Here is a 22,261-nt window from a genome sequence, read left to right as displayed (position 1 = left end):
CAGGGTTAAACTAATGAATGCAAGGAAAACAGTCAACAAGTGTAAGCTAATACCCACCACCTTTTCTGTGCCTCAGACCTTTCATCGTTTGTTTGTTTGTCTTGAGACAGGGTCTCCCTGTAGCCCCAGCTGACCTGGAACTTGCTATGTAGACCAGGCTGGCCTTGAACTCACAGAGATCTTCCTGTCTACTTGCCAACTGCTGGGATTAAAGGCATGTGCCACCACACCAGCTCAAATCTTTCATCTTTTAAAAAATAAAAAATAGGGGCTGGAGAAATGGCTCAGAGGTTAAGAGCACTGGATGCTCTTGCAGAGGACCTGCGTTCAATTCCAGCACCTACATGGCAACTAACAACCATCCATAACTCCAGTTCCAACGCCCTCTTCTGACCGCCTCAGGCACTGCATGTGCACTTACACGTAGCCAATACACTCATACACATAAAATAAAAATATAAATAAGGGGCTGGAGAGATGGCTCAGCAGTTAAGAGCACTGACTGCTCTTGCAGAGGACCCAGGTTCGATTCCCAGTACCCACATGGAGGCTATGAATTATCAACTCCAATTCCAGGGTAATTCAATGCCTTCTTCTGACCTCCATGGGTGCTTCATGACACAGGTGCACTTACACACTTGCAGGGAATACACTCATACACATAAAATAAAAAGGGTTGGTAGTACACATCTTTAATCACAACATAAAAAAAGAAATTGATAAGATCAGCTCTGAAATCAAGATAACTCCAAAAATACTTGAATAAAAATTAAAGCCCATTATATATTATCATACAAGCATAAGAGAATTTATAATTTAATATCTATAATAGAAATGTACATTATGAATAAGAAACTGTACTGGATTCTTTACATATAACATCTCTTCAATCCCCATAATACCTATCATTATTCCTAGTGTTCATGAGGAATCTGTAGATTGGAGAAATTCAGTAATTTCCCCTCAAAGCACATGCCTATAAAATAGCAGAGTTAAGATTCTAGTCAGAGGGGCTGGAGAGGCGTCTAAGTGGGTAAGAGCATTGGCTGCTCTTTTAAAAGACCTGGGTTCAATTCCCAGCACTCACATGTTGGCTAACAACTGTCAATAACTCACTCCAGTTCCAGGGGATCCAACGCCTTCTTCTGACCTCCAGGGGCATTGCATGACACAGGTACACTTACACATATGCAGGTGATACACTCATACACATAAAAATAATGAATAAAAAATTTTTTTCCTGGTCTTTTTGAGACAGAGTCTCCATGTAGCCCCAGCTGGCCTGGAACTTGTTATGAAGACCAGGCTGGCCTCCAACTCACAGAAATATCTGCTTGCCTCTGCCTCCCGAGTGCTGGGATTAAAGGCATGTGCCACCAAGCCCAGCATGAATAAAATATTTTTTAAATAAAGCTATTTTTAAAATTTGGGGCTTGAGAGATGGCTCAGTGGTTAAGAACACTAACTGTTCATGCAGAAAACCCAGGTTTGAATCCCAGCACCCACATGACAGCTAACAACTGTCCCTAACTCCAGTTCCAGGGGCTCCAACAGCCTCTTCTGTCCTCCGTGGGCATTGCACAACACCGGTGCACTTACCTACAAACAGGCATAACACTCATAAGACACAAAATAAAAATAATAGGGGCTGGAGAGATGGCTCAGTGGTTAAGAGCACTGACTGCTCTTGCAGAGGACCCACATGGTGGCTACCAACTGTCCTTAACTCCAGTTCCGGGGGAATCTGAAGGTCTCTTCTGACCTCCGCAGCATTGCACAACATGGGTGCACTCACATGCATGCAGGCAACACACTCATACACATAAAATAAAAATAATAATAAATAAAATATTTTTTAAAATAAAAAAATAAAAACTATATTTTAAATTTTTTTTTAAAGTTTCTAGCTAGAGGGGCTGGGGAGCTAGTACAGTCTGTAAAATGCTTGCTGTACAAGCATGACGCCCTGACTGTGATCCCCAGAAGCCATGTAAAATAACCCCAGACATGGTGGTGTCAGTTTGTAATCTCAGCACTCTGAAAGCAGAAATACGCAGATTACTGGAGTTTACTGGCCAACATAGCCTTCTTGGTGAACCCCAGGCCAAAAAAACTAGAGTGTCTGAGGAACAGAACCAATGTTGATCTCTGGTCTCCACATGCAGGCAGGCACCAGGCATGTGCAAACACACACACACACACACACACATACACACACGCACACAGATTCTAGTCAGAGCTCATATGTTTCACCTGCTACAATGCAATTTATTTCATAATCCCTATTTATGCTGACACCATGAGAGTCCCTCATCTCCATCAATCACAGTTCTTAGGTAGTTGCCATTACTGAAGAGATGGCTCAGAGGTTAAGAGCACTGGCTGCTCTTGCAAAGGACCCAGGTTCAGTTCCCAGCACTGACATGGCAGCTAGCAACCATCTGTAACTCCAGTTCCAGGGGATCAGACACCATCTTTTGACCTCCTCGGGTACTGGACACAGGTGCACTTATATATATGCAGGCAATACACTCATACACATAAAATAAAAACAACCAATAATTTTTTTTAAAAAAAGATCTGACCTGGCGGAAAAACCTCACATGAGCATCACACTCTTGAAGCCATGAACTTGACAGCCACTGCCACTGAGCTGATGTGTCTCCTGTGTCAAGAATTCTACCTGGCAGCCACCATCTTCTTGCACCAGCAAAATAAAACTACAAATAGACAATGCATTGCCTTCCTGCCTTCCATGTCTCATTCTGAGCTTGTGTTTCTCAAAGACAAGGTCCATTGGCAGAGCCTACATTGTGACCCATTTCTCTGTAGATTTAAGATCCCCAGCACAACAGAATCCGGATGTGATGGCACACACCTGTAATCTCTGCCCTTGGAAGGTGGAGAAAGGAGGATCAGAAGTTCAAGCTCATCCTTGGCTACATAGCAAATCTGAGGCCACCCTGGGATACATGAGAATCTGTCTCAAGAAAAAAAGTAATCAGTGGGAGTGGGGGACAAGAAAGAGTTACAGTAACATATGGCCAAATATGTTATATACATGTATGAAAATGTTATAATGAAACTCATTATTATGTACATTTATTTACTGTATGCTAATAAAAACCATGAGAGACGTGGGATCTAGAGTCAGGTGTGATGGTAATCCCAGCACTTGAGACCAAGGCAAGAAGACAGCTGTGGCTTAGAGGCCAGCCTGAGCTACAGAGTGAGACCCTGTCCCAAGAAACACCACAAAAAAAAGGTGGGGTCTAGCATAAGGTCCCTCAGTTAATGGGGGGCTTGATCCAGGAAAGGATCAGGGTATTTCAAAGAGAACTCTGGCAACTCTGGCTAGTTCTCCCTTAAGGGATGTTACAAAAGTTTGATCCTGGTACCACCCAGTTTGTCTCTGGCTTCTTGTTTCCAGATAATATCTCTCCCTGGGCAGGCTCCTGCCATGATGTGATGCCAGCAGAACCCTCTCGCCAGAGCTGAGCGTGCTTATGTCATGCCCTTGACCCTCCAAAGCTATGAGCTACACAGCTCTCTTTTATTTATAAAACTGGCCCCTCCCGGGCATTTTGTTATAGTAATACCATATGGATTAATATACTGTGGCTGAATGGAAGAGTTGAGAGGACCTAACTTCAGAACAAGGTTTTCTCACAAAGAAGGAGGGAGCTGGCTATAAGCGGCACCGCTGGACCAAATGTTCCTTGCTAGAAGGAATTCATTCAACAGCACAGATGTCTTCATTACCTGTGTATGCCAGGTAGGAACCCTCCTACAACTGTGGGTAGGTCTTTCTCAGAACAATGTTAAGCTTATTGAGGGTATATTTGAATGTACCTATCCTGTTGTCTGTTCTCTTAAGGGGAATGGTGTTAATCATCAGGGAACATAGGGTCCTCTCACAAGAAGCCAGACATTTGAAGTTTTCCTTGGCAGAAAAGAAAATCCCTGTGTCCTGAGCCTCTACTTTCTGGGGTCTATATTTGAATGACTAGGGGCATGGTCAAAGCCCTTAAAGGCTTTCCTCTGAGGTGGGAAGACAGTAGGCTCTGCCACTCTGCAGCAGGCTGGGAACAGGGCTTGGCGGTAAACTGGAGAGAGCCACTGGTGAGACTGTCCTATCCTAAGGACTGTCTTCCCTGTCCTATGTCTGAGCCTTAGGTAAAGTGGATTGGATGTGGCAATCTGGTGTCAGCTACACAGTGGCTATTATGACATTTGTGGGTTTGTCCTTAGGCCATAGATGTAGAAAGGCCCCAGTGTCCTCTGCCTGAAGTCAAGATGGTTGTGACAGCAAACATACCAAGCAGTCAGTAACCAAGGGCTACATTTGGTCCCCTCAATTACAAATTTCTGAGAAATCAGAGAGATAGTAGAATGGTAGATTTCACAACCTCAATAAATGTTGAATGACAAAAAAATTGTCAAGAAGGAAAGACAGTACTTCTAGGAACAGGTAAATCAGTATTAGTCGGCCTTGGAACATACTGGAATGACCCCCTCCTGGGCATGGCCTGTTTGGATGTATTACTTCCTGAAGCACTTCCTGTCACTAACTGCCTGGGTCCCCTCACTGGGCTTCAGCTACCTTAGGGACATTCTAGTACCCTCCATGGCCCAGAATGCTGCTTTGCTGATTCCTAGCACTGTCTTTCCATTTTGACAATGTAATGCAGGTGTTCTGAAGGGACTCAACTTTAGTCTTGAGGTACCAGCCAAGCCACTAAAGCTGAGACTCAGGCATATGGGTCAAAGGCCAAACCCAGCTCATACAATGGGGAACAGAAAGCAGTGATTTGAGACTTTAGCCTCAGATTGCTGGGCCGGTTCTGGTTTGAAGAATGACATCTAGAAACAAGAGCTTTGCAAAGTGGGCTGAGAACCAGGCAGAGTTCTACGTGAGCCTAACAATGTGTTCTGAAACCTCATAACTCACTATGACAGCCAGGTTTTTTTTTTTGTTTTTTGGTCTTTTTGAGACAGGGTTTCCCTGTAGCCCCAGCTGTCCTGAACTCAACTATGTAGACCAGGCTGGTCTTGAACTCACAGAGATCCGCCTGCTTCTGCCTCCCAAGTGCTGGGATTAAAGGTATGCACCACCACGCCCAGTGACAGCCAGGTTTTTTAAAAAATATTTTATTAGTTTTATGTGTATGAGTGTATGGCCTGCATGTATGTAAGTGCACCTTGTTACGCAATGCCCACGGAGGTTAAAAGAGGGCATCGGATCCCCTAGAACTGGAGTTTCTATGGGTGTTAGCTGTCATGTGGATGCTGGGAACTGAACCCGAGTCCTCTGCAAGAGCAGTTAGTGCTCTTAACCACTGAGTCATCTCTCCAGCCCCATGACAGCCAGTTTTGTCAATCTGACACAACCTAGAATCACTTGGGAAGAGGGACTGCTGCCTAGATCAGGCTGGCCTGTGGACATACGGGGGAGGGTATGGGGTTTGTTTTGATTACCTTAATTGATGTAGGAAGACCCAGCCTAAAAGGGGGATGCATCATCCCCTGACCTTGGGTCTTGAATTGTGTAAAAACAGAAAAAGCCATCTGAGTACAAAGCATGCAAGCATCAGTTTCTGTTCTTAATTGTGGATGTGATATGACTAGTTGCTTGAAGTTTCCTGTCCCCTTGACTTCCCCAAAATAATTGACTGTAATCTGAACTGTGAGCTAAAATAAACCCCTTCTCCCCTGAGGTGCTTTTTGTGGGGGTGGTTTTGCTTTGCTTCTGTTTTATATTTTTGAGACAGGGTCTCACTGTCTGTGCAGACCAGGCTGGCCTCGAACTCACAGAGATCTGCCTGCCTCTGCCTCCTAAGTTCTGGGATTAAAGGCATGTGCTACCACACCCAGCCCTTTGTTAGGGTGTTTTATCACAGCTATAAAAATGAAACTAGATGCTTTTCAAGAAACTAAAAAGCAGAGCTGGACGTGGTGGTGCATGCCTTTAGTCCCAAGTGGATCTCTGTCAGTTCAAGGCCAGCCTGGTCTACATAATGAGTTCTAGGCCTGCTGGGGCTACAGGGAGACCTGGTCTCAGTTAACATGAAAAAATAATGGGAAAATGTTCATCGTAAGACACAGTGTCAATTCCAATTAAGCAACTCTGACAAACTGGCTCAAATCTTCTCTCTGGCCTGAAATGTGGTTACTAAAATAGAGACTGCTTTTACATAAAAGAACAAATGTCACAGTCGACTTTCATGTCATCCACCAAAAAGATTTGAAGGGGCTGAGGATGTAGCTCAGTTGGTAGAGTGCTTGTCAAGGAAGCACTGAGTTCAAACTCAAACACCACCTAAATCGGGTGTGGCAGCCACCCCTGCAACCCCAGCGCTGGGGAGGTGGACACAGGAAGGTACAACATTCGGTCACTCCTGGACACACATTGAGTTTGAAGCCAGTCTGGACTATGTGAGACTGTTTCAAAAACCTAAAGAAATTTTTTAAAAGAAAGAAAATCACAATTAAGAAACCCATTGAAGTGGTTAGCCCAAAATAGATTATTTCCTATTAGTTGTTTATATAATAATGGACAGCTGAAGAATCACTAAGGTAACTTTATTAGTATGGGCATTTACAAACATTAAGTGAACTGTGTGAAAATTAATAGTTTACTGAAGTCTCCTGGTAACTTCACCTTCTCACATCCAGTACTGAACATAATTTCATTTATGTTTATTGCAACACAATTAGACCTCTTACATCTAACTCCCATCTTTTTTTTGTTTTGCTTTGTTTTTTTGTTTGTTTGTTTGTTTTGAGACAGGGTCTCCCTGTAGCCCCAACTAGTTCTGGAACTATGTAGATCATGCTGGCCTCAAACTCACAGAGATCAGCCCGCCTCTGCCTCCCCAGTGCTGGGATTAAAGGTGTGCGCCACCACGCTCTACCTAACTCCCTTTTTAACAAGCATGGCGAAGTTAGTTTTCTGAAATGTTCTGGAACTACTGCTTTCATCATCATGATGTTTCACAATTTCATTTACAGTAATACAGTACAATCAAGCCAGAAGCCAAACAACTCATTCAATTTTTAAAAATCAATTATTATGCCAGCCCGTACCCCATGAAGCAGAAAGGCTCCCAACTTTCTTTTGAGGATGTAGATTTGTTGTTTTGATCATCACACACTCCATATATGACCTGTTGGCCACATACCAGGGTTAGGAACCATGCTCCCGAGTCCCATCTCAATCCAGCACTTGGGAATGGATCAGCTCCTTTCGATCCGCCTCTGCTTCCTTCTAGGTACCTAATTCTGTACCAAAAGCAATTATCCGAACTTAAAACCACTGGATTTTCTGAAAGCAGTCAGGAAAAAACAATCTCCTGAATTTCCACCTCTTGTCACTTGCCAAACATGAGAAAACAAATTCAGGTATCTCGTCTTAAATTATCAAAGGGTCCCCCAAATTGGAAACTGGGTCCCTAAAAGACTAGGTTAGGATTTCTGTGTTTCTAGGGAGTCTGGTTTAGGACACAGGAAACTTAAATTTACGGAAACCTAACATTTCAACTTGTGATCAAAGAAGAAACTAGAAGCAAAATCTTTCCTTTGCATTGAGCTTAAGGATTTTTGCCCCCTCCGAAAAGTTAAAAAACTATATTCAAACTCTTTAAAACCTGGCATTGAAATCTATTTTTAGAACTTCTAAATCAACTAGCATGTCTGACTGACTTCGACAGTCAATGGATTATGACATTAGATAGGCAGAAAGGCAACCTACGAGTCTGGTGTTTTCTTTTTAAGTGCCCACAGAGGCCTATTATAAGTACAATAGCTCCATTAGGCTAATTCAAGTTTCTTTCACTGAGTAGATGATCCAAAAGCCTTGGAACAGTTCAGGGTTTTAAATATTTTTAAAATTATTATTTTATGTGTAAGAGTGTATGTACTTACATGTATGTACTACATGGAAGTGCACCGTGTAGTGCAATGCCCTTGGAGGTCAGAAGGCAGCATCGAATCTCCTGGACTGGAGTTACAGATGGTTGTTAGCCACTATGTAGGTGTGGGGAACCAAACCTGGGTCCTCTGCAAGAGCAGCCAGTGCTCTTGACCGCTGAGCCATCTCTCTAATTTGGGGTTTTAATAAAATCAGGAATAAACATGCATCAAACTTTCCAAAACCACCTATCATTTGGAGTATTTTTTGTTTTGTTTTGTTTTTTGGTCTTTTGAGACAGAGTCTCCTGGTAGCCTCTGCTGGTTGGGAACTCACTATTGTAGACCAGGCTGGCCTTGATCTCACAGAGAGCTACCTGCCTGTGCCTCCCATGTGCTTGGACTAAAGACATGCACCACCGTGTCTGCCCATTTGGAGATTTTTAGCTGGTTAAATTTCAATCTATTTCTTCAGTTTTGTGTTTTGATAATACTTATTTTGGTTTTGTTGTTTAAATATCCTTGCTTGAAAATGGCAAAGAGTTAACTTAGGTAACCCAAGTTACTAAGACTTCTAAAGTGCCTTCTGTTTCTTGAACCTGAGTCTCAATTCTGGACATCGCCTGAGACTGACGAACTCTCTCATGGATGAAACTGTTTCCTTTAAGCTTTTTCCTGCTTGGTACATCTTCACAGCAACACTGACTGAAAATTTCTCTGACTCAGGTTTCTTAAAGTTTTCTCACGGATCACTGGGGATGTGATTAGTTTTGAGAAAAGTACAGAGGCACACACTTCTCAAACTCTTGTGGCACAGCAATAAATCTGAGGTTCTAGCTGGGCATGGTGGCGCACACCTTTAATCCCAGCACTTGGGAGGCAGAGGCAGGCGGATCTTTGTGAGTTTGAGGCCAGCCTGGTCTACATAGTGAGTTCCAGGACAGATGGGGCTACAGGAAGACCCTGTCTCAAAAGAGACAAAAAATAATAATAATAATAAATCTGAGGTTCTGTTTGATGTCAGAGCAACTGAAAGCTAATTGGAGCAGTAAACAATAGGGCACACCAATGTGGTCATAGTTTAATAAATTTCCACAGTTTTGACCAGTTTAAAAAACCTGCTTTGACTACCTGTGTTTTCTCTTCTCTCTGATTAACATCAGTTGGGTTTTTATCTGTGACTTCTTTTGCTTCTATAAAGGTTTCGTATAGTTTCTGGACTCTGATCACTTCTTTCTGTGCATCAAAATGGACCTTCTGTCTCGTCAGGATAGGAACAATCAAGTTAAAATCACTAATTCGCTTGTTTAGCTTTCTAATGTTTTCTTGAAACTGCTCACAAACCTGGTTCCATTGTTTCTGTTCCACTGATGTCATTGGCTTCCCAAGCTTCTTCCTAGACACTAAAAGTTCTTCTCTCAGTTGCTCAATGGTGTCCTTTATCTCCTTTTGCATCAGGATCCACTCAGGTTGGTATCCATTATCAATCAATATCCTGTTTAGGTTGTGAGTCATGGGATCAATATATGAACAACCAGAAAACTTTTTGAGGGGTTTTCCTTTTCCACTGAGGTTGTCGAAGTCTCCCTTTGCCATCGATTCCTGAATCAGGTCTTCCACCAAACGTTCTATGGCTTGAGTTATCTTCCCTTCTTTGCTGTGTCTTACATCTTTGATGGTTATACTATCAGCAAAGTACTGGCTTTGAAGCTTCTGCCTTTGATAGTCCATCACTTGCTCGGTTGCACGATCTGCCCTGAATTGTCTATACTGTTTCTCTCTCTGACTTGGGGTCCCAAAGCCAACACCTTCAAAACTTAAATAGTGTCGGTGTTGAGGTGTATTATATTTGAATTTTTCTTCTTCTTCTGTGTCTTCAGCTTTATTCTGTCTGGCATTTGCTTGTTCTGTCACGTGGGAAAGCACATTCCTATAGGCTTCCTCAATCCTTATAAATATTGCAGAATCAGCATTACTAGAGCCACTGTCTGGATGGTATTCCTTGGCAAGCTTATGGAAAGAATTCCTGACATCATCTGCAGAGCATCCTTCTTCCAGATTCAGTAGCCTGTAATATTCTTGGATTTTCCTTTTGGATCTATGAGTTGATATCATTCTGTTTCTAATGATGCTAGGATATGAAAGCATTTTCACTCCATTAGCAATCAGGGAAGCACTTATCAGACATGGTCTTAAGATTTGAGCCATCTTCACGTGCACCACATTCATCACCGAATCCAGAATTCTTACTAACAATGATCTGCAAAACAAGAGAGGTTGAACAAAGTTACTATCAGTCATTTTCTTACTTTCAATAACCAAGAAAAAGATAGGGTATGGGTTACATGTACAGTAAGAGTTGGCTCTTTGTATCAACTGTTGTCAAATGCTTTAAAGATTATTTATTTATTTATTTATTTATTTATTTATTTATTTAAGACCCATTTTATTTGTGTGTTTTGCCTGCATGTATGTATGTATGTGTACCAGGGTAACCAGAAGAGGGCACCAGACCCACCATATGGCTGCTCAGAACCAAACCCCCATCCTCTATAAGAGCAGTAAGTGTTCTTAACCCATGAGCCATCTCTTCAGCCCCCTTAAGATTTTTTTTTAATGTTGTGTATATGTCCATGTCTGCATATAGGTATGTTCATGTGAGTACAGGTGCCCTGGAAGGTCAGAGCCATTGGATTTCCCTTGAGTTGGAGTTACAGAAGGTTGTGAGCTGCCTGACCTGAGTGCTGGGAACTGAACTTGAGTCCTTTGCAAGAGCAGTAAGCGCTCTTAACTGTTGAGCCATTTCTCCAGCCCTGACACCAAAATTTTTCACTGTATTTTACTGATGTTAGCTAAAAAATGGACCTTTATGTTTGGTAATTATATATTGTGACACAATCTGGATTCTACTACTCACTAACCACAGAATTTCAGAGCTAGAAATTTCTTAGAACTCACTTAATCCAGTTGTCTCGTTTTATAAGAAAACAGGTCCAGAAGGTTAAGCAACTTATCAAGTCCCAAGGTAAAGACTACAGGGCTAGGGTTGGGGTGCTATAAGGACTTTTCTTAATTATATCCTTGGCAGATTACAAATTTCGTGAGTTAGTGTATTGTGGGTGTTCGTAAGAATCTTGTTACACATCAGAGAATACTAGAACTAGCTACCTAGTGTGATACTAGATTAAATAGAATCATGTGTCCAACAGGCTTTAAGCACCATACCTCCGTAGCAGCTGTTTGATAAGTGCTGGTGGATCTCTGTGAGTTCGAGGCCAGCCTGGTCTACATAGCGAGTTCCATGCCAGCTGGGCCTATGAGTCTCAGGAAACCACAATAAAGAATGAAAACCCCTGCTATATTAAAAATGCATGATCCTACAAATTAGACTCTATAGTATATGTCAAAATACCTATGTATTTATTATATATAAATATTAGGTAGATGATAGATGATGATAGATAGATAGATAGATGATAGATAGATAGAATGTGTGAACCTCAGAAAAGCCATAAGCTTCATTAGAGGAGACCATAAAGGCATAAAACCATCAGAGTGGCCAAACAGCTCTAAATTACAAAGTTCCCCAAGTGACCAAACAGCCATAGATTGGCAGTCTGGCTTTGCTCACCTCTTATCAGTTACTCCCAGGACTGAGAGGGACTGTTTGTGGAGCCCACCTGTCTCTTCTAGGGTCATAGATAACATGCCTGCCAAGTTCGAGGAAGGGCCCTCAATCATATCAAAGACACCAAACCCAGGCACTAATTCAACTCCCCACAAAGTGCAGCTGTGTCTCATAACCTTCGTATAACATGCCCCCGCCCCCCAGTTTCTTTGTTTAATTGTAGATGCTTGGTTCTTGTGGACAGCCTCTACCTCTCACTGTATCCTCTTTGAATAAAGGAAGATCTATTCCTTGCCTGTTGCAGGTCTGGCTCTGGTTTCTTGTCTCCTACTCCTCTATCCTTTCTTTTATTCTCCAAAATCTAACACACACACACACACACACACACACACACACACACATATATATATAAAATGAGAGATGAGAGGGGGAGAGAGAGGAGGGGGAGAGGGAGAGAGAGAGAGAGAGAGAGAGAGAGCGAGATGCATTAAGTTGGGCCAGGCAGCAGGAAGGGGAGGTGTGGAGGTGTGGATAGGGGAGGGGAATCTAAATATCATCAAATTATGGTGTATCAAAATCTCAGAAATTCAATTAAAAAAAAGCCCACGCATGGTCCAGTGGAGAAAGACACTGTGCATTATACACTGGCAATGGAAGTGAATTATTAGAGAATTCATGAAGGTGAATTACTAGAAACTCGATCGAAAGGAGTTTTAGGTGTCACGGGAGCCCCTATTACATAATAAGGGTCATTTTAGAGGTGGATGGGATGTTGGTGGTTGGATTTTAGAGTTGCAGGTTATGTTCACCTGGGGTCACAGGATAGCCCTCTACTCACCTAAACCAACATAGACCCGGGTATTTGCAGCTGGAGGCTCATACTGCGCCTCTGCGCATGCGCACCGGGCCGCCCAGCTCTCCCCGGGGCTCGTGGCTGGCCTGGCTCCTCTGCCGCTCTACACTGCTGGGCCCTTGGTCATACCTCACTGCTACAGGGGCCTCCTATACCTGGGAAACTGAGCTCTTTCTTACCCAAGAGAGCATAGGACAGACAACTCTGGATGCCCGTCGTACCCTGGGGTCACCGGTTCTGCCTCCACCCGGGCCGTGTGCAGAGGGTTCAGCCGACTGGAATTGTGGGACTTGTAGTTCTCAGGTTACTTGATTTGACCCGAGGAAGATTAGGCCTTTGCCCCAGCGGGGACACCTGCCTCAGTCTGTAGGCTTTTTAGGTCTGGGAGGTCTTTAATTCTGCACTTCCATCTATCTATCTATCTATCTATCTATCTATCTATCTATCTATCTATCTATCTATCTATCTATCTATCATCTATCATGTATTTATTTATTTATTTATTTTACCTGCACATCCTTTTTAAAAAGACATGCTCTCATGTAGCCCAGGCTGGCCTCAAACTATACAGTAGAGGATGACCTTGAGTTCCTGATCCTCCTGCCTCCACCTCCCAGTTACTGGGATTACAGTCCTGAGCTACCTGTTTATAGGGTGCTAAGATGAACCCAAAGGCTTGTGCACGTTAGGCAAGCTCTCTATGTACTCTACCAACTGTGCTATATCAACAAGTACTCTTTGAGCAACAACACACGTGGCCAGGTGTTGAAAGGGAGAGGGAAACAGAGGTCTTTGGGCTTCAGTTCAACCACGAACAGATTAAACATGCTCCTCTCCCTTCTTCTAAAGGGACCAATTTCTTGATTATTTTTAAAGAAAAAGGCAGAAATTTGGAGATTTTTCAGACCTGGGTTAAAAGTTCTCTTTATTCCATCTTCTGTGTACCTTAGGTAAGGCATCTCTCTATATGTAAAATCAGAGTACAAGCAAATAGTAAATGTGCATTTAGCATTTGCTATATGCCAGGCACCAGGATGAGTGCTCTGAGAAGCACAGGGTCAGGTTGCCCCAAATAGCATGTCAGAATGGAAGTAACTCTATAAGGTTTCTTTAGTTACAGAGCAAAGAAAGTCATAAATCAAGACAGCTATGAAATTCCTGGGTGAGGACCTGACAGGTAGGTGGCTTACAGCAAAATGGAGAAAACGCACCTGTAGGTTTTTAGGTGCTAGCTGATAACTTACCATTCTTAGATTTGGGATTGATAGAAGCCAGTGGTCTGCTATGAATACATTTTAAGGGTTGGAGATAGCTCAGCAGTTAAGAGCACTGGCTGCTATTGCAGAGGACCTAGGTTTGATTCCCACCACCTACATGATGGCTAACAATTGTCCATAACTCCAGGGGAGTCAGGGCCCTCTTCTGACCTTTATGGGCATTTCACAACACAGGTGAATTTACACACATGCAAGAGCAGTCAGTGCTCTTAACTGCTGAGCCATCTCTCCAGCTCCTTATTTTTATTGTTAATATTTTATTTATTTATTTTTTGAGACAGGGTCTCCCTGTAGCCCCAGCTGTCCTGGAACTCACTACGTAGACCAGGCTGGCCTTAAACTCACAGAGATCCGCCTGCTTCTGCCTCCTGAGTGCTGGGATTAAAGGCCGTGCACCACCATGTCCGGCTTATTTCTTATTTTTATTTTATTTATGAGTGTATTTCTTGCATGAATATGTGCAACCATGTTGTGCAATGCCCAAGTAGGTCAGAGAGGGCATCAAATTCCCCGGAACTGGGGTTATGGAAGGTTGTTAGCAGCCACATGTGTGCGGAGAATCCAGCCTGGGTCCTCTGCGAGAGCAGTCAGTGCTCTTAACAACTGAGCCATCTCTCCAGCCCCTTCATTATTTATTTTTTGAAATGAGGTCTGCTACTGAGTCCAGAGCCACCAATTGGCTAGACAGGCTGGCCAGCAAACTTGGGGAATCCACTTACTTCTGACCTCTCTATTCACCACCCCCAGCACTAAGGTAACAGATGGGTATGTACTACTATGACCTGCTTTTATGTGGGTGCTGGAGATATGGACTTCAGGTCTTCATGCTTACACAACAGAAACTTTACTGACTGAGCCATCTCCCCAGTCCTTACTTGGTTTTAAAATAAAAATTATTTAATTTTTTTGGTCTTTTTTTGAAACAGGGTCTCCCTGTAGCCCCAGCTGTCCTGGAACTCACTATGTAGACCAGGTTGTCCTGGAACTCACAAAGATGCGCCTGCCTCTGCCTCCCAAGTGCTGGGATTAAAGGCGTGCGCCACCGCCCGACCCAAATTATTTAATTTTTTATGTGTATGAATGTTTTGTCTGCATGGAAGTGCACCCAGGCATGCCATGCCAATGGAGGCCCGAAGAGGGCATCAAATACTTTGGAACTAGAGTTACAGATAGTTGCTAGCTGCCATGTGGGTGCTGGGAACTGAACCCAGGTTCTTTGGAAGAGCAGCTAGTGCTCTTTAACACTGAGCCATCTCTCCAGTCCCCTTACTTAGTTTTTGTGTTTATAGAGCTGGGTGTGGCGGCACACGCCTTTAGTCCCAGCACTCGGGAGGCACAGGCAGGCAGATCTCTATGAGTTTGAGGCCAGCCTGGTCTACATAGTGAGTTCCAGGACAGCTGCTGGGGCTACAGGGAGACCCTGTCTCAAAAGGACAAAAAAATTTTTTATTCTTTTTTGTCTTCATTTTTTAAAGAATTTAATGGAATATAATTTGATCATATTCAGAACCCATCACCCATCTTGACCCTCAATCTACTTCCACCACCCTCAATGTCATGTCTTCTATTATTATTATTTGCATTTTTGAAAGGCCTATTGTGTCTAAATTTTGTTCCCCAAATTTTCTTGGATGTTGGGTCCATTCCTTCAAGTCTAGTCACCCTACCAGGAATCACACCCTTAAAGAAAACTCATAATATTTTTTTTAAATTTTATAAATATAAAAAAAATTATTATTTTTACTTTATGTGTATGAGTGTGTTGCCTGCATGTATGTATGTCCACCCATGTTGTGCAGTGTCAGCTAAGATCAGAAGAGGGTGTTGGATTCCCTGGAACTAGAGTTACAAACAGTTGTTAAATGCCCTATGGATGCTGGGAACTGAATCCGGGTCCTCTGTAAGAGCAGCCAGTGCTCTTAACCACGGAGTCATCTCTCCAACCCCTTACTTCATTTTTGAGATAGTGTTTTATGTAGCCAAGGCTAGCCTTGAGCGGCTGATCCTCTGCCTCCACCTCCTAACTGCTAGATTCCAGGCATGCACAACCATGTCTGGCAAGGCATGAAATTTTAAACTCATGAATTGGCTTTTTTTTTTGCTTTAAAAAATTATTTTTTAATATTTTATTTATTTTTATTTTATGTGTATGCATGTATTGCCTGCATGTAGGTAAGTGCACCCATGTCGTGCAATGCTGGAGGAGGACAGAAGAGGCTGTCAGATCCCCTGGAGCTGGAGTTATGGACAGTTGTTAGCTGCCATGTGGGTGCTGGGATTTGACCAGTGTCTTCTGCAAGAACAGCCAGTGTTCTTAACCACTGAGCCATCTCTCCAGCACCCCACAAATTATTATTATTATTATTTTGTATAGATGAGTGTTTTGACTGCATGCATGTAAGTGCACCTGTCTGTGCAATGCCCGCAGAGACCAGAAAAGGGAGACAGATCCCCTGGAGCTGGAGTTATAGGAGCTTATGAGCCACCATCTACCTGTTGGGAACCAAACTGGAGCCCTCTGGGAGGACAGTCAGCACTTCTAACCTCTGAGCTACTTCTCCAGTCCCTGTTTTTTTTTTTTTCTTTTTCTTTAATTTTTTAAATCTTATGTGTATGAGTGTATGGCTTGCATATAGGTAGGTACACCTGTGTCATGCAGTGCCCCTGGAGGACAGAAGAGGGCATTGGATTCCCTGGAACTGGAGTTACAGATGGTTGTCAGCCGCCATGTGGGTGTTGGGAACTGAACCCGAGTCTTCTGCAAGAGCAGCCAGTGCTCCTAACTGATGATCCATCTCTCTAGCCCCTGTTTTTTTGCTTTTTTGAGACAGGGTGTCATTCTGTAGCTCTGGTGTTGCAGCCATGTTGAGTAGGGGTAAGAATGGGGTGTTTTTCTCAGCCAATTAAAAAATTAAAACGTAGTAAAAATCTTTGCTGACACTTTACTTAGAAAGAATGAAGAATCACACATCCATGCACACAACTCACACAGAGAAAGAAAGCTCTCCATATGTAGAGGGGACCCAGAAACTGAAAATTCAACAACCCCGACCCCCCCCCATGCTCCCAGGGAAGGCCTGGGTTTTAAGGGTGTTAGTGGTTTCCCCTTCCCCTGATTTTGGATTGGTCAACTTAAACAAAGAAGAGAAGGCTAATAGACATATGGCTTCAAATGAAAAAGTATCCAGGTCCAGCCTGGGTCTTATGTGAACTGGTTTAGACTAGTTGGTCAGAAAAGGAACCCTCCTGACTGGAAGGGGAACCCTCAGGCCTTCGTCTCAGGCCAAGGAGATGGAAGAAGATGGAAGTGTGCCTTCTTTATTCCTCCTCAGTGACCCTATTTACTTATTAGGGATTCAGCCCCTAACTCTGCCTGGCCTAGGACTCGCCTGTGACCTAGGCTGGTTTCAAGCTTAGAGCAATCATCTTGCCTCAGCCTCTCAGTGTGCTAGGATTGCAGGCATTCATCAGCATACCAGCTTTGAATTATTTCTGCAGTTTTCTGTTTTAGATCATAGTTGGCTGGGTGTAACTGAAACCATGGAAAGCAAAGCCATGAAGAGCAGAGATGCTGACCAAGACAAGAGAAATATGGGAAATTCAGTGGGAAAATGCCTCTGAGAAGCACCTCACGCTGCATTTCACTCTTCCTCCTCCTCTTCCTGCTGGCTTAGCCAGTCACTGACTGTTTCAGTAGGGCTCACTCATGGGATTTACGGCTCCTCACCCTCCCCTACCAGAGCAATCAATCTTTCATTTTTAGCACTGAAGTGACTTGTCACTTGAGCCTGAATGGCCTGCATTGGATTGGCACTGCCCACAGCACTTTCTGTTCCTTGAAATTATGAATAATGTATGTACCGCCCTCTAATTGCAGACCGCTAGTGGGAAAAACAGATGCACATTCAGCCACTGAGGAATCAACACTTGAGTCTTCCAACCCCCACCACATTCATGGTGCACTGCCTTCCAGCACAGCCATGCTCTGCTTCCCTCGACTACAAAATATATTTTTCAACTTTTTGGTTACATTCACAAGACTATAAACACCAAAAGATTAGCAAACTTAAAAAAAATGAATGAAGGACTGCCGGGTGTGGTGGTGCACCCCTGTAGTCCCAGCACTTGGGAGGCAGAGGTAGGTGAATCTCTGTGAGTTCAAGGCCAGCCTGGTCTACACAGCAAGTTCCAGGCCAGCTGGGGCTACAGGGAGACTCTGTCTCAAAAGACCAGAAAAAAAAAAAAATCTCAGAAGGGGCTGGAGAGATGATCCAGCAGTTAAGAACACTGGTTGCTCTTGCAGAGGACCCAGAGTCGGTCCCCAGCACCCACATGGCATCTAACAACTATCAATAGCCCCAGTTCCAGAGGATCCAACTCCTCTTATGGCCTCTGTGGGCATTGCACAACATGGGTGTACTGCATACACACAGGCAAAACACTCATACGCAAAATAAAATAAAATAAAATAAGCAGCCATCTTAATGGCTTTAAAGCATTACCTTGCTCTGGTTTTGATTAGGGATGTTGACTATCCATTCATATGCTTTTTGACCATGTACTTGGAGAACTGTTCATTCACCTTCTCCCCCTATTTCCCAGTAGTGGTTTGGTTTGGTTTCTGGAATGTCATATGGCTGGAACTACACAGTATGAAGCCTTAAAAGACTTACACTCAGGAGGCTGGAGAGATGGCTCAGTGGTTAAGAACACTGATTATTCTTGCAGAAGACCTGGGTTTGAATCCCAGCACCTACATGGCAGCTCACAACTGTCCATAACTCCAGTTTCAGAGGATCCGATAGCCTCTCTGTCCTCCGCGGGCATTGCACGACAATGGTACACTTAGTTACATGCAGACAATGCACATACATACACATAAAATAAAAATAACAAAATTAAAAAAAACTTATAACATGCATTTAAGCTTCCTCCATGTCGTTTTTTTTTTTCTTTTTGAGATGGTCTCCCTGTAGCCCCAGCTTTCCTGGAACTTGCTATGTGGACCAGGCTGGCCTCAAACTCACAAAGATCCGCCTGCCTCTGCCTTCTGAGTGCTGGGATTAAAGGCGTGCGCCACCACGCCCGGCCTCCATGTCTTTTTAAAAGATATTTTATTAAAGCCGGGAGCCATCTGCCCAGTCCCTCTGCAGTATAATTTGAGGTTAGGTGTTGATACCTCCAGCTGTGCTCCTTTCTTTAGGCTGCTTTGGCTGTTTGCAGTCTTTTGTAGTTCCATATGAATTCTTGTTTTTTCTAGGTCCGTGAAGCATGACACCAGAATTTTGATGGGTATTACATCAAATCTATAGATTAGTTTTGGTAGTAGAGCTAGTTACCTGAAATTAATTCTACCAATCCAGTGTGGAAGTTCTTTCATCATCTAGTGTCTTCTTTGGTTTCCTTTTTTAATGTCTTGAAGTTTTCACTGTAGATGCCTTTCACTTCTTTGTTAGATGTATTCTAGGTAGTTTATTTTTATTTTTTAAAATATTTTTATTATTTTTACTTTATGTGTGTGAGTGCACCTGTGTCATGCACTGCTGCAGATGTCAGAAGAGGGCTTAGGATTCCCCTGGAACTGCAGTTAAGGACAGTTCGTAGCTACCATGTGAGTGCTGGGAATCAAACCCAGGTCCTCTGCAAGAGCAGTCAGTGCTCTTAACCACTGAGCCATCTCTCCAGCCCTGGTAGTTCATTTTTTAGAGTTAATATGAGATATTTTTTCTAATTTCTTTCTCTGAGAGTTATTGTTGCCATACATGAAGGGTACTTTTTAATATTTTGTATCCTTCAACTTTATTGAAAGTGTTTATTAGGAACTGGAGAGATGGCTCAGTGGTTAAGAGCCATCTCTCCACTGGCTGTTCTTGCAGAAGACCCGGGTTCGAATCCCAGAATCCACATGGCAGCTAACAACTGTCCATAACTCCAGTTCCAGGGGATCCGACAGCCTCTTCTGTCCTCTGCAGGCATTGTATGACATGGGTGCACTTAGACACATGCAGGCAATACACGCATACAGATTAAAAAAATATATATATATGGTATTTGTTACATTTAAGAGTTTTCTAGTAGATTCTACAGGGTCTTTTACGTATAGCATCATGTCACCTGCAAATTCTCTGATTGCCCTTTTGTAAAGTACCAAGAGAATTCAAATGCATAGGAAAACAAAAACAAAAAAACCAAAAAAACAGAATAATGCTTGCCAGGAACTGGGGAAATAGGAAGTGATTTAATGAAGAGAGTGTTTCCATTTTGCAAGAGGAAAATGTTCTGAAGACTGCACAGCAATGTAAATATACTCCATCTAACAGAGCTGTACACCTTGTAAGAGTTAAAATGGTTTTGTCACTTAGAGCAAAGAGTCTTGTGTTCAAATCATCACCTGACAGAACTGAGAGCCGCCAATTCCTGCCTCCAGCAACCGTGGAGCAGATGAAATCCTTCTTTCTTTATAAGCTACCAGTGGGAAAAAAATGAACATTTCCCTTAAGATTATGTAGAGAACACAAGAAGGCTCCATTAAGACCCATCAATCTCCTGGCATGGTGATGCATATTTATAATCACAGCACTCAGCAGGCTAAGGCTGGGTGATTGGGAGTTCATAGCTGGTCTGGGCTATATATTGAGATCCTGTTTCAAAAACCAAAACCAGGGGTTGGAGAGACAGATCAGAAGTTAAGAGCACTTTTTGCTCTTGCAGAGGACTCAGGTTTGGTTCTCAGCACCCACATGGTAGCTCACAACCCCCTGTAACTCCAGTTCCAGGGAATCTGATGCCCTTTTCTGGCCTCTTTGGGCACTGTACACATATGGTGCACTTACATACATGCAGGCAAAACACTCATACACATAAATAAAAAAATTAAAGAACTCAAAATAAAAACTAAAACATGACTATGAAGCAAGTTCCTCCAAGTTGCAAAAGACATCCTTTTCCAGGTCCAGTCATGGGCCTAATATCGTCATCCCTTCCTTGCCAGTAAAATATATTCCAAGTTTCAACACGTGCATGTGTATATGCATGTGTATGTGTATGTACACATTCATGTTGGTGTGCACATGTGCATCTGTGCATGCAGGCATTCATTTTCTTTCTACTCTTGACTGTGGATGTGACCAGCTGCTTCAGTACCTGCCTTGACATCCCACACAGTGATGGACTGCAACCTGGAAGTGAGCCAAACGAACTTTCTCCCTTAAAGTTTTTAATATTTTATATTTTTATGTGTATGAATATATTGCCTGCATGTGTGTAAAGGCACCTGTGTTGTGCAGTGCCACAGAAGTCAAAAGAAGGTGTCAGATTTCCCTGGAACTGGAGCTAAGGATGGTTCGTAGCCACCATGAGGGTGTTGGAAATTGAACCCAGGTCCTCTGTAAGAGCAGTCAGTGCTCTTAATTGCTGAGCCATCTCTCTAGCCCCCGTTTTAAAAAATTATTTTATTTTCATTTTATGTGTATAACTGTATTGCCTGAATGTATAGAAGTGCATGCAGTACCCAAGGAGGACATAAGAGGGCATCAGATCCCCTGGAAATGGTGTCACAGTTGTTAGCTGCCAAGTGGGTGCTGGGAATCGAACCCTGGTCCTCTGCAAGAGCAACCAGTGCTCTTAACTGCTGAGCCATCTCTCCTGCTTCAAGATTTTCTTTTGTTAGGGTATTTCATCACAGAAACAGGAAATGAAATGGACTGGTGTTCAGCAGAGTGATAGTCACAGCTAATGAAGACTTAACTGAATTTTAAAAATATTTTATTAATTTTAATGTATGAGAGTATTGCCTGAATGTATATAAGTGCACCACATGTGTACAGTGCCCAAAGAGGGCAGAAAAGGGCATCAGATTCCCTGGAACTGGAGTTACAGGGGTTGTGAGCTGCCATGTGTGTGCTGGGAACCAAACCAGAGTACTCTGGAAGAGCCGCCAGCCAGTGTTCTTAACCTCTGAGTCATTTCTCTAGCCCTTTATTCAATTTTAAAGTCACACTAAGAAATGACAGAATCATTGCTTCCCTGTGGAAGGACTGTGGTGGTTTCCATTAGCTCATCAGACAATGATACACAAGATTTTTACCCACAAAGTTCCCTGTCTATGACATATTGGGGTTATCTGCAACCTCACTGGCTTCTTCCATCATTGAGGTGGCTGTCTCAATGATGGCAGAGAATTTAAGAATCTGCATGTTCTCCCAGAACATGCATGCCCACAGTCAGTTCTAGGTCTGTGCTCTGGGAATAGCTCATTGGTTGAATTGTGGTTTGTTGCCACCTCTAGATCATTATTTAACTCTGTATCAGTGGTTAACTCTAGATCATTGATCAATTCTGGTAGGTCTGTGGTTGATTCTAGTAAGCTAGTGGTTGATTCTGGGCACTGACACAGTGAGGCAGAGGGATCTAGGTAGGTCCTCTGGGAACTGGGACAGGAATTAAGAATTGTTAGAGCCCTGTATTAACAATAAGCCTTTATTGTAAGCACCCCTTTATGTGTTATGTTGGGGGCCGGGACAATTTGACTTCCTAATTGACAGCTGTTAGACCCTTCTTTGGTGTCCCAGCTGCCTTGGGAGGGGAATTATCAGC

At 43.1% G+C, this 22,261-nt stretch overlaps 1 protein-coding gene across 2 annotated transcripts; it reads right to left on the bottom strand.

Moving 5' to 3' along the window:
- Positions 1-8,977: 8,977 nt before the first annotated feature.
- On the bottom strand, positions 8,978-12,647 carry Dnajc28 (DnaJ heat shock protein family (Hsp40) member C28). Of its 2 annotated transcripts, none has more exons than XM_008835959.3 (2): positions 12,569-12,647; positions 8,978-10,168 (listed from the first exon to the last, which is right to left on the bottom strand). In XM_008835959.3, exon 2 carries the CDS (start codon positions 10,135-10,137, stop codon positions 8,983-8,985), a length of 1,155 nt encoding a protein of 384 aa, XP_008834181.1. In that variant the 5' UTR covers positions 10,138-10,168; positions 12,569-12,647; the 3' UTR covers positions 8,978-8,982. The 2 variants fall into 2 exon arrangements, with proteins under 2 accessions (XP_008834181.1, XP_008834179.1); XM_008835957.3 differs by having other exon boundaries at positions 12,375-12,639.
- Between the last annotated feature and the right edge of the window lie 9,614 nt (positions 12,648-22,261).

The sequence above is a fragment of the Nannospalax galili genome, unplaced genomic scaffold, assembly GCF_000622305.1.
Source record: "Nannospalax galili isolate Female #2095 unplaced genomic scaffold, S.galili_v1.0 scaffold136, whole genome shotgun sequence".
NCBI lineage: Eukaryota > Metazoa > Chordata > Mammalia > Rodentia > Spalacidae > Nannospalax > Nannospalax galili.
This window is presented reverse-complemented; position numbering and strand designations above follow the sequence as displayed.

Excerpts from the sequence above, each read along its gene's own strand:
- Dnajc28 (XM_008835959.3), bottom strand. The coding sequence starts at position 10,137 with ATGAATGTGGTGCACGTGAAGATGGCTCAAATCTTAAGACCATGTCTG.